General features: G+C 42.5%; 2 protein-coding genes across 5 annotated transcripts in view; one reads left to right on the top strand and one right to left on the bottom strand.

The window, feature by feature from the left end:
* The window catches only part of nr1i2 (nuclear receptor subfamily 1, group I, member 2), a 42358-nt gene extending 41230 nt beyond the window's left edge, over positions 1 to 1128 (top strand). For all 3 annotated transcript variants that reach the window (XM_060876987.1, XM_060876988.1, XM_060876989.1), the window contains one exon: positions 1 to 1128. This exon is cut by the window's left edge and continues 1472 nt beyond it. The gene's annotated coding sequence lies outside the window, so the exon portion shown is untranslated.
* A 9478-nt stretch (positions 1129 to 10606) lies between these two features.
* Positions 10607 to 17500, bottom strand: part of gsk3ba (glycogen synthase kinase 3 beta, genome duplicate a) — a 44022-nt gene continuing 37128 nt past the window's right edge. Inside the window, exons 4-11 of one of the 2 annotated variants that reach the window (XM_060876985.1) lie at positions 17301 to 17411; positions 17014 to 17144; positions 16137 to 16243; positions 15619 to 15716; positions 15403 to 15510; positions 13012 to 13198; positions 12793 to 12891; positions 10607 to 11227 (exon numbers count right to left, since the gene is read on the bottom strand). In XM_060876985.1, coding sequence (XP_060732968.1) covers positions 11157 to 11227; positions 12793 to 12891; positions 13012 to 13198; positions 15403 to 15510; positions 15619 to 15716; positions 16137 to 16243; positions 17014 to 17144; positions 17301 to 17411 — 912 coding nt within the window. In that variant the 3' untranslated portion in view covers positions 10607 to 11156. The remainder of the gene's footprint in view (positions 11228 to 12792; positions 12892 to 13011; positions 13199 to 15402; positions 15511 to 15618; positions 15717 to 16136; positions 16244 to 17013; positions 17145 to 17300; positions 17412 to 17500) is intronic. The other variant, XM_060876986.1, reaches the window with a different exon arrangement.

Here is a 17500-nt window from a genome sequence, read left to right as displayed (position 1 = left end):
CAGGTTGTGGGTGGGAATGTAAACCTCAAACCTCTCTCTCTCTCACATACACACACACACACACACACACACACACACAATATTACTTATCCAGCCTGAAACGCCAGACAAACTGCATAGCTATATCTACATTGTAGTTGGTAATTGTGTTTCTACAAAATAACCTCTGTAGTAGTTACCTGGTAACATGACTACATGTAGCTCTGAGGTTGCTGCTACTAATACAATAATTCAATATATATTCAATATAAGCTCCGCGGACATTAGTCACACCCACTCACCACAGAGGTATTGTAATGGCAGTAGGTTGTGCTACGTTGTAGATTACTGTAAGTAGCTTAGTTTTAAAGCACATAAGTGGTTTGTTGGCTCAACTCTAAGGATTACTTTTACTCAGTCTGATCGAAAGTGTTTGGGATTTCACTAACCAGCAGAGAAAACACACCAAACTCAGTCACTGGTTTGAGTCTGTAAGTTTTGTGATTTCCTGTAGAGATCCTTTTTGTGAGATCCTGTAGTAGGAGAGAAACACAATCACATTATTTTATTACTCCAAATCTCAGTATCTATATTCAGATGTAACCTGATGTGGGCGTGACCTAAACCGCACAGTAGAAACCCCTGCACGCAGTCAGCACTGTACGGCATGGGAGTTCCTGCTTCGACAGTTTATCAACCTCAGCAACATCGCACAACTTTATAATTAGTCTCTATTAGAGATGTGTGAAACAGGACTGTTTTTTTTCTTTCATTTATTAAGTTCCACATACTTTGCATCTGCTTGAAAAGTTTTCTAATGAATTGAGTTGGTTCTTTTTGCCAAAATATAAACAGATTACTATCCTAATTTAAACCAGAGTGACCCTGACCAGGAAGATACTAAGGATGATGTACGTGTATCATGCAGCACTGTACATTCCCATTAATAATCACAGTCATTCTTTGTCCCACAGGCTTCATATCTAACTGCATGCTTCTACAGGAAAGTAAAAAAAGCTCTTAAAAACTTAAGGAAAACTCAGAAATACAATAAATAAAATTAAAAGCTGGAACATTATTGAACACATTCAAAAAACGTGTCTAATATTTAAACACATGGATCAGGTTAATAAAACAATCCCATACTGAGCTTACTGTACAGTTTGATGTCTGCAGATTGTTTGAGAACATGGTCACATTTACACCTCATGCTGTAGGTGAATTGTCACTCACTCAGTTGTCTAAAACTGACAGGAACGCAATCAAGACACTGAGCGTTACCTGAGTGGTGAGTGGAGGTGTAACAGAAGGTGTGTTTCAATCAGTATAATTACAGTTCAGTAGTTCAGGACACTGACCAGCACATTGGCCATTTTAAAGGTTTTCTCTCTCTCTCTGTCTCTCTCTCTCTCTCTCTCTCTTCCTCTGTCTCTCTCTGTCTCTCTCTTTCTCTCTCTCTCTGTCTCTCTCTCTTCCTCTGCCTCTCTCTCTCTGTCTCTCTCTCTCTCTCTCTCTCTCTCTGTCTCTCTCTCTTCCTCTGTCTCTCTCTGTCTCTCTTTCTCTCTCTCTGTCTCTCTTTCTCGCTCTGTCTCCCTCTCTTTCTCTGTCTCTCTCTCTCTGTCTCTCTCTGTCTCTCTCTCTCTCTCTCTCTCTCTCTCTCTCTCTCTCTCCCTATCTACCTCTCTCTCTCTCTCTCTCTCTCTCTCTCTCTCTCTCTCTCTCTCTCTCTCTCTCTCTCTCTCTCTCCCTATCTACCTCTCTCTCTCTCTCTCTCTGTCTCACTCTCTCTCCCTATCTCTCTCTCTCTCTCTCTCTCTCTCTCTCTCTCTCTCTCTCTCTCTCTCTCTCTCCCTCCCTCCCTCCCTCCCTCCCTCCCTCTCCCTATCTATCTACCTACCTAGTGTCAATGCTGGGTATGTTCCCTTAAAGGAATTGCCCATTTTTTTTTTAAAGCCTCTCGGATCTTAAAAATCTCAGACAAACCTTCCTTTACAAATTGTCTTTGTAGGTATCTGATATTCTGTATACAGTTTGTTTGACTGTAGAGACTTTTAAGCCTCGAATGATTGATTTAAAAAAAAAAATCCATTAGCTATCCCATGCTCCTGCTTGAACTCCCGTTAAATAAATAACCTAAAAAAAATGCGTTAAAGAAAGCTATTGCTCCTGCTTGTTGTTGATAAATGTTAGTAGTGATGTTTTATAATGCGAGTATGTAGTCATGTCACCAGTAATTGAGTCATCTGTGTCCCAATGTGAAGCGAGTTCTTTCTAGCTCAGGGACATGCTGATTGAAACACACCCTAGGTATTAGGAACGAAAGCATGCATGCGATTCATTTCTTATCTGTGGAGCTTAGAGTTTGGCCAGTTTCCTGTAAGCAATCAAACCATTGCAAAGACATAACAAGGCAGGTTATATCTCAGAGGTAGTGAATGTCATTGAGATGATTAATCAGGAATAAAGTGTATATAAGTTTAGCACTTATTTGGGTGCAACTGTATCTGTGTGATCTGTTCAAAAATAAAGATAATGCTTTTATTTTTTTAAAAGATGAAGCCTAGAAAGGGCATTGATGCCATGTATTTATGTATTATTCTGCCTTTTGTGTACAAAGTCTCATGCCAATTACCTTAGAGCCGCAACCACGATACCAGCTGTCCACTGAAAACTATACTGATTGTGTATTTCATCGAAAAAGAGACTACGCTTAAATGTTACGTGTTACACTACATGAGATGTTGTATGTAAGTAAGAGAAGAGAATTTTACACTGGAAACTGATCGTATTTTTTTTGTATCATATACCTCAATGATGGACGCTACAGGGTGAAGGGTGAAAGGAGTGCAAAGCCTGGGAGGATTAAATGCTATAATATGAATAATACTGAAAGAAAGCAGTAAGAAATCAGACAAATCTCTATCCTCAGACCTACACTGTTAGAAATGATGTTATTTTATGTACAAAGCCGACTTTCGTGTGCCACTTAGGCAGACGATGCCACATTTGGCCACGTAGGCCCTATAAATACCTGGGTGTAAGACATGCTCACCACCATAGGAATGTTTTTTTTTTTTGCACAGTGCTGTAGTTTACACGGCTTAAAAAAATGCTACAGCGCCATCTGTTGGCCCAAGTGCAAAGCTCACCTTTAAATGTCTCTAAATGTGATCCTAGTTTTATTCAGGAGGCTTTAAAAACCACATATTTCTATATTTCTATTTTGATAATGTGATGAAATGTGGATGTGTGACGCCAGACAAAAAAGAGAAAAAAAAAAAAAACAGGCAAATGTTTCTGGGCGATGTCTTTTTCTGTGTGCTGAAATGCTTTAAACGTAGATGTAGGCTTTTATTAAAGAGAACAAACTGTTTACACAAAAAAATGATGTACAATCGACGATCAGTGACGTCACTCGGGTCTGCTTTCTGTCGTCAATATTTGTATAGCTGCTCTGACTCAGGAAAACAGCCGCGATGTTTAAAGTTAACGTGTTGTTCTTTGATACCTGTGACTTTGAAATAAAGGCTACATCAATCCAGTTAATGAAGTGTGTATTTGAAGTGTGAAGTCACTGGTATATAAGAGCCTGGATTAACCTGGATTATTAGTCTGGCTCAAACTGGATTAGATTTGCATGAGAAGGTGATGTGGGAATCAAACCCAGGCCACAAGTTGAAAGTGAAAGTGACGTGACATACGGCTAAGTACGGTGACCCATACTCAGAATTCGTTCTCTGCATTTAACCCATCCAAAGTGCACACACGCAGCAGTGAACACACACACACACACCGTGAACACACACCCGGAGCAGTGGGCAGCCATTTATGCTGCAGCACCCGGGGAGCAGTTGGGGGGATTCGGTGCCTTGCTCAAGGGCACCTCAGTTGTGATATTGCCGGCCCGAGACTCGAACCCACAACCTTAGGGTTAGGAGTCAAACTCTCTAAGCATTAGGCCACGACTTCCCCCTACAGAGTTACATCTGTGACGTGATTAATTCCTTAAAGTGTGTTCAGGAATTAAGGTTTATGAATGATATAACGTTCCTAAATCATAATGTGTGCAGAAACCTGTTGTAGTTTCCTGCTTTTCATTGTGTCGGGATCTTATAAATTCTTGATCCATTCATGACTATAGATTAAAATCTAACAACCATCAGCATCTCATTAACTTTACCGCTCTAAATTTTCTCTGAGACATTCTACATTTTATACAATACAAAGTACAGTTGTGTTCAAAATTATTCAACCCCCAATGCTGTAAATGGTTTTAGGGAATTTAGTGTACATTTGTAATTGTATTCAGAATGAAATCCTACAAGGACTTCTTAAAGAACCATATGCAACTAAAATGACATCAATTAGTTTTGTAATACAGTAGTAAATGTTTCTTTTGTGAATTCTTCATTGACATAATTATTCAACCCCTTAAAGACTACCACTCTGAAGAACAGAGGTTCAATGAAGTGTTTTCAATCAGGTATTGAAAACACCTGTGGATATCAGGGAGCAGCAATAAAGCCTAATAAGCACCAATTAGGCAGCTTTAAAATGACTGTGATACTCAGCTCCTTCTAGACATTTACTGGTGTGGTTACAAACATGGTGAGGTCAAGAGAATGGTCCAGGAAGACAAGAGAACAGGTGATTACTCTTCACAGGAAGGGCAATGGCTATAAGAAGATTGCAAAGATGTTAAACATACCAAGAGACACCATAGGAAGCATCATTCGCAAATTCAAGGCAAAGGGCACTGTTGAAACGCTACCTGGTCGTGGCAGAAAGAAGATGCTGACTTCGACTGCTGTGCGCTACCTGAAGCGTAGAGTGGAGAAAAGTCCCCGTGTGACTGCTGAGGAACTGAGAAAAGATTTGTCAGATGTGGGTACTGAAGTTTCTGCTCAGACAATACGGCGCACCCTGCGTAATGAAGGCCTCCATGCCAGAACTCCCAGGCGCACCCCCTTGCTGTCCCCAAAGAATAAGAAGAGTCGACTGCAGTATGCCAAAAGTCATGTGGACAAACCACAGAAGTTTTGGGATAGTGTTCTGTGGACTGATGAAACAAAATTAGAACTGTTTGGGCCCATGGATCAACGCTATGTTTGGAGGAGGAAGAACAAGAAAAGAACACCTTGCCTACTGTGAAGCATGGCGGGGGGTCAATCATGCTTTGGGGCTGTTTTGCTTCTGCAGGTACTGGGAAGCTTCAGCGTGTGCAAGGTACCATGAATTCTCTTCAGTACCAGAAGATATTGGATGACAATGTGATGCAGTCCGTCACAAACCTGAGGCTTGGAAGACGTTGGACCTTTCAACAGGACAATGATCCCAAGCATACCTCCAAGTCCACTAGAGCATGGTTGCAGATTAAAGGCTGGAACATTTTGAAGTGGCCATCGCAGTCACCAGACTTAAATCCGATTGAGAACCTCTGGTGGGACTTAAAGAAAGCAGTTGCAGTGCGCAAGCCTAAGAATGTGACTGAACTGGAGGCTTTTGCCCATGATGAATGGCCGAAAATACCCGTAGATCGCTGCAAGACACTTGTGTCAAGCTATGCTTCACGTTTAAAAGCTGTTATAACTGTAATAGGATGTTGTACTAAGTACTAAGATTGAATGTCTTGGGGGTTGAATAAAACTGATAATGATGTGAGCTCAGAAAAGACATTTGTGGTTATTTCATTATAAATGTTATGTTATATTTGTCTGACCTACATGTGCCTCTTTGATTTAATTGTAAGCAGGATGACTGAATGATCATAATCAATGTCAAACCGACCAAAACAATCAATTTCAGTGGGGGTTGAATAATTTTGAACACAACTGTATGTATGCTGTAGAGCTTCGCACCTCCATCCTGTACCCAGCTTAACCTCACTACTCTCACCTGCGATGCTTCTTTGCACGTCTGTAGGATTCGTTTATATTTTCAGTGAATTGTGTCGTCATTTCTCTTCTCTCAATCCTTCCTGGAGAGCAGCGTCAAAAGAAACTCACCGTCCAGCCGTTAATGAAAAACTGTTTACATTGTTTAGTGATCTTTTATAAATATCGTCCCTGTCGGGCGGAAACCTCGTATGTCCAAATTTTGTCAATTTCATATTTTTTCACATATTGATGCTATTGGTCAGTCCCCACGTGGGTCTGTTATTTTTACAAGTTATTAACCAATCTAAAGTCTTGAAAATAGCTTGAGCGCAAATCTCATAACTCCATTGGACACTTCAACTGTCCACCTCTTCCTCACTCCGCGGGAGAGCTTCACGGCATATTTCTCCTCAAGAAGAGTCGCAACGAATCAACACGTCTTCTGAGGTAAATGTCTTCAAAACACTGGGCTCAAAGAAAAAAAAATCTTGACCCCCCGCTAGTTCTGGTGCTCGTCTGAGGACAGGAATTTAGTGCAAGACAATCCACTGCAACGCGGACTAAACCCTGTGCACTGCAGATAAGGTACGGCGTTTTTTTTAATTTCCTGAAAAATAACGGTTTTGGAGATACGAGGATTCCGCCCGACAGCGACGAGATGTGATATCACCATGATGTGCTGTTCATACTCATCCATAAAAATCTAAAAAAAAAAAAAAAAAAATGGTTCAATGGTTAATTCTTTGGGTTACTGATAAGAAGGTCTGGGGTTCAAGTCCTAGCACATCCAAGCTGCCAACACTGGGCCCTTGAGCGAGGCTTGTAAACGTCTCGTATCTATGAGTGTTGAAACAACATACTTTGAACCCAACTTCCTAACCAGCTGAGATATGTGTGGAGAATGAATTTCACTGTGTGGTAATGTATGCATGTTAAATAAAGAGCCACTTTTATTATTCACTCACTCTCTCATCTTCTACCGCTTATCCGAACTACCTCGGGTCACGGGGAGCCTGTGCCTATCTCAGGCGTCATCGGGCATCAAGGCAGGATACACCCTGGACGGAGTGCCAACCCATCACAGGGCGCACACACACACACACACACACACACACACACTCTCATTCACTCACACAATCACACACTACGGACAATTTTCCAGAGATGACAATCAACCTACCATGCATGTCTTTGGACCGGGGGAGGAAACCGGAGAACCCTGAAGGTGTTAGGCGAATGTGCTAACCACTAAGCCTCTGCCCCCCCCTTATAATATTCAGTACATTTGCACAACAGCAGCATGTCCCTAATGCCTGGTCCTTCAAGACTACTTACCCTTACTCCACACTTTGAAGAAGAACACGGTGCGATATTTTGGACGCAGCCTTTTTTTAGACTCCTCTCTTCACCTCGCATGATATTACACAGTAAATCAAGACCAAGATTACACACAATCAAGATAAGAAAGCATGTGTTCATTTCCAAGCTATCCTACTCTTTATTTAATGCAAATTACAGTACCAGGTAACTATTCTCTGAATCCGAATCACACCGAGGACCAAAATGGACATTATTTACAAAGAAAGGAGACATTTAGCATACATAATTTCACAGAAAAAAATGTATATATATTAAAAAAAAAATAAAAAATATCAGTCACAAACAGAAGCATTCAAGTAGTAGTAATGTTATACAGGTTTGTATTTTTTTTCCTTTATTTTCACTTTAAACCAACACTATTTTTTGTTGACGATGTATGTAATGTTTGAATATAACTAACTTTTTTTTTGGCTTTTCCGTTTTATACCTGTCTTTACTTTTATTTAAACTTTTGTTTATTCACAAGAAGTGGTCACATGGATTGTGGAAAGTAACATGTCTTTGTATGCATAATTTACAAAGCGAGCTTTACACTGGGAGGAGCTGGAGGAATGGAGGATTGTGGGTGCTACGTGATGCCCTTAAAGTGCTGCTGTCGGCTGGCCAAGTACAAGTGTGTACGCTGAGGAGTTATTGCCCTTAGGGACAACACTGTGACCCGGGGATGAGGACAGACCTGGTCGTCCTTACCACACACACACACACACACACACACACACACACACACACACACACACACATACCCCTACGCTAGACAGCATGTCATCCGATCTCTAATAAATACTGGCTCAAAATAAAATACAACAAGGTCTGGGTGTCAAGCAACACCGCACACGCTTCCCGACTGCTTCTGTCGAGAACATCCGCACGGTCGTGTGTGATTCGGCTGTAGGTTAATCACAACTGTACTGCGACTGTGATATTACTTTAATACAACAGTTCTACAAATATGTAGTTAATATTGAGCAATCGACAGACACGTTATGGTCAAATAAATTATTCTCTTTTTTCCACGCATGCGAACAGTTACAGAAAGACTGCGTGTTGCCATGCCAACGCAGAGACTGACTGACAGTCTGTAGCGAGCGTAGTAGAGGTTTTAATGTAAGGAACGGTTGTTCAGATTGGAATTGTATTATGAGAACAGACTAGCAGCATGATGCAAACAGTGAAGTGTCCTGGTGCTGATGTAATAAATATCAGCACTTTTGGAACTCCACTTGTCCAGTAAAGTTAACAGCCTGGAACTAACTGCTGTACTGGTCTTTTTTTTATTTTTTTTATTAAAAAAATGCACTTTAAGCTAATTATAAAATGAGCATAATTTTAAAAAAAATAATAAATAAATCCAAAATACCCAATTTATTGCTTGTATTCTCCTAAATTCACTATTCGAACAGTTAGTGGATTTACAGGATGCAAAGTAGGGTTAAAACCATGCAGCCTTACATCCAGGCATGTTAATGCTGCCTTGATTATGCTACAAATCATAAAGTGAATTTTGTGAAACATTGCATCAATGAGCAAATTTGTCCTTCTGACCTCTGACTCAAAAAACTATTTTATTTTGCAGCTCCGATGCTTTAGACCCGTCTCCCCAACCCTATCATGAGTCAGTAAAGTATTACAAACAGGAAACAGGCATCACTGACAGGGTTAATAATGTAAATAAAGAGGTAGGCCAGAAGAGCTTTAACACCGACCGGGCCAGCCGAGCGTCCGGCAGCACACACCCCGAGCGTCACAGAGAGAGTTACAGTACTGTGTGAGTAAAGGATGAGGTTTGAGGGGAGGAGGAATAAATGGAAGCAAAGGCACTCCAAACTCTAGATACACTATACAGTTACTACATATCAGTACAATAATATAGCTGGCACCTACTGTACAGAGAAGATTGAACTATATGGCTGGAGAAAGCTCCCCATCTACAGTTTCCAACAAACAGTTCAGATTTGCCCTGATCTTTTTTTGTTTTTAATCTTTTTTTCCCACCATTTTATGAGATTTTATTCTTTTTTAAAACCGTTATCTTTGTAAATTTTTTTTTTTGTTTTTGCTTGGTAACAGTTCTCAGGTCAGCATATGTACATACCATAAACCATAAAACACACACAAAAAAATTATATATATATATATATATATATATATATATATATATATATATATATATATATATATATATATACACAAACAAAAAAAAATGTACAAGCCAGAATTTGGCAAGGAGCAACCATGCTGTACTGTATTTACACCTCTTTTTTTCTTTTTTTTTTAACTGTTACATTTGTGTATTAAGACATTCTCATTAAAATATACAGTTTTACCTGTAGTTAAGATACTGTTAAAACTGGAAAGGGGGGAAAAAAAAAACATGTAATGAATGTTCAAGTAGTGGTTACAACACCTACACAGCATCGACGATTTAAAGACAGAAAACCAGAAACGCTCAGCTCCCCAGTTCACAGTGCTGAACGTCCGGCTTTATGGCCGACAGCCTGGCAACTTTATTTTAAGAAAGGTAGAATCACGGGACACCTGCACCGTTTGCGTTCGGCTGGAACCTAACACGATCGCGTCGGAGTGTGACCGTTTTATTCTGTCAAAAAAAGAAAAAAGAAACCCTGCTGTTTGACAGAACTTGTGGTGTGACTAATACACAAAGTAACCTGAGGACTACTGAAACGGAGAGAAAAGAGCGAATGTTAAACTCAGGATTAGAAAATAATTCTGCAGCTCTGAACTGAAACTTGGAGCACATTAGCTAGTAGCTACAGCATTCCTGCTCTGGTATGGATTACTTTTATTCGTATATACATACTGTATGTACGGTCTCAGTCAGCAGCAGATCGGCTGCCGTGTGAAAGCTCTGCCCCTGAAGTGTTCTGAACCGATCGTACATATATATATATAAAGCTTCGCTGGTTCAGAATACATTAAATCCAGAGGTGGATGGAGCTTTATGTCCCTATGCTAACACTTACACACATATTTTACATAACATAAAGAAATATATAAACTGTGTATGTATTTATATATGTATATATAATACAAAAACACAGAAAAGGAGACAAATGAGTCTCTCGTGTCGATCAAAAATATCCGCCCCTCCCTGACCCATAAAATTTCCCTTTCAATATAAAATAAAATAAAACAATCATATGTAAATACTTTAAACTCTTCCCTAAATCTTTCAGAGAGCATCAAGATCTTTTTTTTTCTTTTATTGTTTTAGGCTTTGCTGCTAAATCATGCCCGCTTGCTGTGTTACGCAGTCCGGGTGTGTTTATGTATGTATATATATATATATGTATATATGTGTATATATATATATATGTGTATATATATATATATATATATACACATATATACATATATACACACACACACACACACACACACACAGATGACAAAAAAGTTGCTCTTAGTGATTACCTGTACCTTTTTAAGTTACTGAGTGCTCCCGACCAAATTCAAGCCATGCACTACAGGTGACGAGGGTGTGAAGAGGAAGAGGATGTGGACGGACAGATGCTGTGTGTATAAGACTTGATTGTGTGGAAGAAAGAAAGAGAGAAAGTGAGAGACAGAGAGAGAGAGCCCATTTGAACAGCAGGCTCGCTAAAGTAAGATGGAAGAAGATGGATTTGGCTACTGGATTGCTTTGATTACGAGATTGTCCACAGGGTTGATGATGCGAGTTCTCCCCCTGTGCCACAGCTCACCCTCTCTCTCTTTCACTCTCATCACTGTCATGGTTCTGTCCGGGAGTTCGGTTTGAACAGTGCAGAAAGCACTGAAATTATGGTTTGGCTGTTGCAGTTTCAGTAAGAGTTGTGGTTGGATGGTTTAAACCCCACCCACACCGATCCGGGGAACGGGCGGGGCGTCGCCTGGATGGACCGGGCTGGTTGAGCGGGACACTCAGGTGGAGGTGTTGGAGGCAGAGGCAGAGGCTGCATTGGTGATCTGACCGCGTTCTCCACTGTTGGCGTCTGGAACACAAAGAAACGAGATCACGGTTGTAGGAGATGCTACTTTGTGTACTATTGATGCTCTGAGCAGCCAAACTGATGTCATGTCACATCAATTCCTATATGACGAGGCAGTTTCTTTATTTTTTCCTGTTTGGTCAAAAATTCTGAGCTGTAAATAATCAAACTGACATTATTTCTCAAATGATGTACTATAAGAGACCATTTCTGAGTGCTAACACTAGTCAGCTTTCCTATTACGGTTAGGGTTTCAATTTGAAAAACGCGTAGTCTTTAAACCTACCAAATGAATTTTATACAATTTTAGATGTTAGACGAACATTTTAAGTATTTCTGAACGTATTCAATTTGAGATGCAGATCATGACAACATTCATGAGGACGGCAAAAAAAAAAAAAGCCACTTGCAACTAAAAAGTAGCTTTAGACAGTAAAACTTATTTCTCTTCGGTCATTTACCTTTCACTATTCCTACCTTTTAGCTGAGACTCTCTGGCTTTTCATCATGATGCAGTAATATTTTTTAGTTACTCCCTAAAGTGGGTGTTAAAGGTAAAGGTCTCCGATGTTTGAGAAATACTTCAGGAAACTGCGTTGGGACGACAAACAAAACAAAAACAAAACAAACGTGTAGCCAATGAGCAGTAAGGGGCGTGTCTTGTCAATATGGGCGGAGAGAGTGTTCAGTGCGCATGTGTGACATTAGCAGAAAGCGGTTTTAACATTGACATGGAGGATAAAAACAAAGAAAGAAAGCGAAGAAAGACTTACGATAAGGTAAGAAGTAGGACGTGTTAATATAGGATCAGCTTTCCAGCACTGGAGAGAACTGAAGGAGCAGGAAGTTGGTCACATATTCACAGATTGGAGTTTCCCGAGTCAATAACTCCTGAGCTAAACGCTGTTACTAGCAAAACACGGTTGTAGCTGCGTCTCTACATTACTACGATAGAAAAGAGGTGTTATTTGTGTAACCGCTTTCTGCTAATGTCACACATGCACACTGAACACTCTCTCTGCTGCATATTGACAAGACACGCCCCTTTCTGCTCATTGGCTACACGTTTGTTTTGATTTTAGTTTTGTTTGTCGTCCCGACTCAGTTTTCTGAAGCGTTTCTCAAACATCGGAGACCCCACCTTTAAATAATGGTAAATAATTTAAAAAAAAATGCAGTGAAATGTTTATGTCTAAATGAACAAGATCTGGTGTGCAGGAGAACAAATGCAGGAGGTTAGACTCAGGCTTCTGATTGGATGGCTGCTTCCTTCCTGTGTGCACTGTTCATAAATCCACACTGTAGCTGTAGGTTTGTATTTCATTCATTACTGCTGGATTTATTGTGTCTGAAATGATCATATCTGTAATTATATTTCAAATGTTCGGGTTGGTTCTGATCAGCCATGGAGTGGAGGAGCTTCTGTGGCTGTGAGCTGTAGAAATTGAGCTGCTCCAATAAACCATTCATTTACTTTAATTCTCAGATATTATGATGTATAAATATTCCTCATCTCCTGGGAGGATCTGTGGTCGACATGTTAAAGCTGATAGATGACGGAGACTGACCTGTAGTGCTGGAGCCATTGGTGGGGGTAGAGGCACCTGCTTGATTACGTGCATGAGCAGGAATCAAGATGGTGGCCAAGGATGGGTTACTGGACAATTCTGTATGAGAAACAGATAGAGAAAGAGTGAAGAATTAGCTGTTAGGAATGTTCATTATTATAATAAGTGCAGAAGATTGGTGATGAAGTTGGAACAGTTCTGGCTGAAACCAATCTAAACCTTGAGTGGTGAAATTAAACAGCGATGGCTTCTCCCTCCCATTGGGCAGTTTAATGTTCGGGTCTCTCAGCTCGTCAAAGAAGGAGTGTGCACAGGCCTCCAGCGGCGTGAGCCGAGCCGTGGGTGTGTACTCTAACAGACGAGAGCACAGAGCAATGGCTTCAGGAGGTGTGCGTGGCCGGAACACCTGCAAACACAACAGCACACATGATACGTGGACACAAGACCAGTGGGATTTCTTATTGTTTCTACTAAATTAACTACTATAACCTAAGAAAATGTTTCTTCATGAGCATGGTAACACAACTATACAACACCCGCGAGGAGACCAACACGCAAGGAGACCAACATGGGGGAGACCGACACGCGAGAAGACCGACACGACACGCGGGGAGACCAACACGCGGGGAGATGGACACACGGGGAGACCGACACGACACGCGGGGAGACCGACACGACACACGGGGAGACCGACACGCGGGGAGATGGACACACAGGGAGACCGACACGACACACAGGGAGACCGACACGACACGCGTGGAGACCGACACGACACATGGGAAGACCGACACACGGGGAGATGGACACACGGGGAGACCGACACGTGGGAAGACCAACACGACACGCGAGGAGATCGACACGACACGCGGGGAGACTGACATGACACGCGGGAAGGCCGACAAGCAGGGAGATGGACACACAGGGAGACCGACACGACACGCGGGGAGACCGACACGACACGCGGGGAGACCGACACGACACGCGGGGAGACCGACACGACACGCGGGGAGACCGACACGCGGGGAGATGGACACACAGGGAGACCGACACGACACACAGGGAGACCGACACGACACGCGAGAAGACCGACAGGACACGCGGGGAGACCAACACGCGGGGAGATGGACACACGGGGAGACCGACACGACACACGAGGAGACCGACACGTGAGGAGACCAACACACGGAGCGTCAGTACGACACGACACGCGGGGAGATCGACACGACACGCGGGGAGATCGACACACAGGGAGACCGACACGACACGCGAGGAGACCGACACGCCACGCGAGGAGACCGACACGCCACGCGAGGAGACCGACACACGAGGAGACCGACACGTGAGGAGACCGACACGACACACGAGGAGACCGACACGTGAGGAGACCAACACACGGAGCGTCAGTAGTGAGCATGACACTGACAGGTGACTTTAACAGTATGAAGCTGCAGTCACTCTGTCAGTCTTCATGTGTAATTTGTGGAGAGCTACTACATGTACATGCACTGCAAAAGCTTAAGGTTGATTCCTGCAATCCTTTACATTTCAACACTATCTATCATTTGTGAGTTAATCACGAGTCTCACAGTGTTCATTACTCCTAGAAATAACAACTCCTTCAGGCTGAATCTCAGAAGTGAGATGAGTGACTCACACGCACTAAAATGGGAGCAGATTTTACCTGAAAAACAGAGTGAAACAGAGCGAGAGAAAAAACTAGACACAATCATACCATAGAGTCGTTCTTCTCCTCATGCAGTGTGTTGAATAACCAGCAGGAGGCAGCGATTCTCCCTCACCTCTACACACTACAGTAAAACTACTGACTAGATGATATAAATTATGATATTAAAGTGTGCTTGTCAATGTAGTTTTACAAAATATACGTTGTTATGCACTCTGCTGTAATTTGCATACTGGAATCTGATTGGCTCCTATATTTTATGATATAGTGACACTTGTCCAACACGAGCTCTGATTTTCCACTTTTACTGAAACTTGGGACACTCTGATAATTCTGTGCACTTTAACAAGATTATAAATAAAAACTTTTTGTTTTGGATTTATCTTCCTTTCCACAGCACCTGATATACTAACATCTCATTCTCATTCAGCTGATTCATCTCACACTTAAATAATGAGCTAATGACCGGATCGGGGTGTGTTATAACGATAAGTCGAGCGGGAAACAAGGGTTTAAAGCGTCAGGCTCATGTCAGCACCAACTGATCGTTATGACTCAACCGTCTGGAGGTCATACTTAAAGACTACTTCCTCTTGATCAGTCCAGGAAGTTTGGGTTGCAGCGTTTTAGTACTTTTGTATACGACCCTGAAAAAAAAATGCCTTTAAGCACATCTGAGTCACACCAATTCTCAACCACAGTGTGAGACTAAATCAGATCAGTTTTGCTCTGAAACCTACTCAAAAAAACTATTAATAGGCGTGAAAGTACCCTAGAGTGTGAAATCTGAAGCTAGTCAACCACTGAGTGCTGAATCGGTCTGTATGGAGATGAAGGAGATGAACAGGATGTAGAGCTAAGCTCTCAGAAGGACAATGAGGTGGAGGAGGTGAAGGTGAAGGAAGAGAAACTGGGTTTTTCTGTACCTGCTGACTCACCTTAGTCCACGGGTGGGCCTTAATCTGAGGAAACTTGAACTCTGTGTAATTGGGGTTCATCTCTCGAATCTGTTCACGGGTGGGCGTGCCCAAAACCTGTGTGTGTGTGTGTGTGAGAGAGAGAGAGAGAGAGAGAGAGAGAGAGACATGCATCAGCCATACATCACACACGTGTGCATACACAAGTCGGCATGGAGTCTGTACCTTGATGATCTCCACCAGCTGATCCACTCCGCTGTCGCCGGGGAAAATCGGTTGCCCTAGCAACAGCTCAGCCAGCACACAGCCTGCTGACCACACGTCTGAAGAACAAAGAACAAAAGGGTCAAAGGTTATTGACAAGGCCATGAAACACGGATAACGCAATCAACCAAGTGCACGTGCTTTCAGACAGTATAAAGCTTTAGAATGTGCTTGCGTGTGCGCACACACACACACAGGCACGCATGGACGTACACACACACACGCACGCACACACGCGCACAAGAACACACACACGCAGGCACGCACGCACGCACGCACACACACACACAAGAACACACACATGCACACATGCAAACACAAGCACACACACACGCACGCACATGCACGCGCAAGCACACACACACACGCACGCACATACACACACGCACGCACATACACACACACGCGTGCACACACTGTAGCATCTCTTATTTACTGTAACCTGAATGTGTGGTGTACGGGATGGTGCTTTAGCATACCTATGCTGGAGGTGTAGTCAGTAGCTCCAAAGATGAGTTCAGGAGCTCTGTAGTACCGTGAGCAGATGTAGGACACGTTTGGTTCTCCACGGACCAGCTGCTTAGCGCTGTATATAGGAGAACGTAGCGTTTAGAGAATATAACCACCATCAAACATCTCATGGCTAGAACAATCAGCAACAAGCAATATTTAACTTTTAGCATTTTGGATTCATCTTTGTTTTCTGTATTTCCACATTTCAGTAATTTAATGCACTTGTGCATACATGGACGCAGACAGGGACGTGGAGAGGGACACGAAGATAAAGAGACACAGAGAGAGAAAGAGAGAGAGAAACAGAGACAGAGTGGGACAGAGTAAGACAACACACACACACACACACACACCCCAGAGTTCAGCATCGGAGCAGCTCATAAATCTTTCATGTTTTCTCATCAGAATTCTGAACAACACTCTTCTCGCTCTGATGCCTGCATCATGTGGAGGGAAAAGTGCAGACGGAAAGGTTAAATTTATTAATAATTAAGTTCCACGCACTTCACGGCTGGCTGAGGGTTTTTAGATGTCATGTGTGCTTATAATCAGCTAATTCACATTTTCATGCTTAAACAGCAGCTTTATATTTTTTACAGTGTTTATTATGCACATTAAGGTGAGTCATTAACTAAACCCAGAGGCTGCTCGGGCACAACCGGCCAAAACGTCACCAAGTTCCAGCACGCAGGAGTTCAGCTGTTCAGCTCCTACTCGCCAGGGCTGGGCTTCATGATGGAAATTTCACATCACTATACATATCTAAGACACAGGATATGCAGAGGGGCGAAGGGTGTGCGTGTGTGTGTGTGTGTGTGTGTGTGTGTGTGTCCCATATCTGACCTGCCAAAGTCACAGAGTTTGAGCACGGCTGTCTCGGGATCCAGCAGGAGGTTCTGGGGTTTGATGTCTCGATGACAGATTCCAAACGAATGGATGTAGGCCAGACTTCTGAAGAGCTGATACATGTACAACTGCAAACACACAAACTCCTCATGAAATCTTGTGCTTGACCATAAGATGAAACAAAAACTGCTTAGCATGTCCCAGAGGGACTGAAGCAGATTTACGCACTCACTCACGCGCACGCACACACACACGCTCGCACAGCGCTGAGCACATCAACACACCTTGACGTAAACCATGGGGAGGGTCTGTTTGGCTCGGCTGTAGTGTCTGGCGACTCTGTACACCGTCTCAGGGACGTAGTCCAGCACCAGGTTCAGATACACCTCGTCCTTCTGTGAAGATGAAACACAAACATCCGGTTACACAACAGACAACACGTACACGTAGCATTCGACCGCTAATCCGTCCTCCTTTCGTTTCC

This window comes from Tachysurus vachellii, chromosome 8 (genome assembly GCF_030014155.1).
Source record: "Tachysurus vachellii isolate PV-2020 chromosome 8, HZAU_Pvac_v1, whole genome shotgun sequence".
Classification (NCBI taxonomy): domain Eukaryota; kingdom Metazoa; phylum Chordata; class Actinopteri; order Siluriformes; family Bagridae; genus Tachysurus; species Tachysurus vachellii.
Note: the sequence above shows the minus strand (reverse complement) of the source record. Positions and strands in the feature narration are given on the sequence as shown.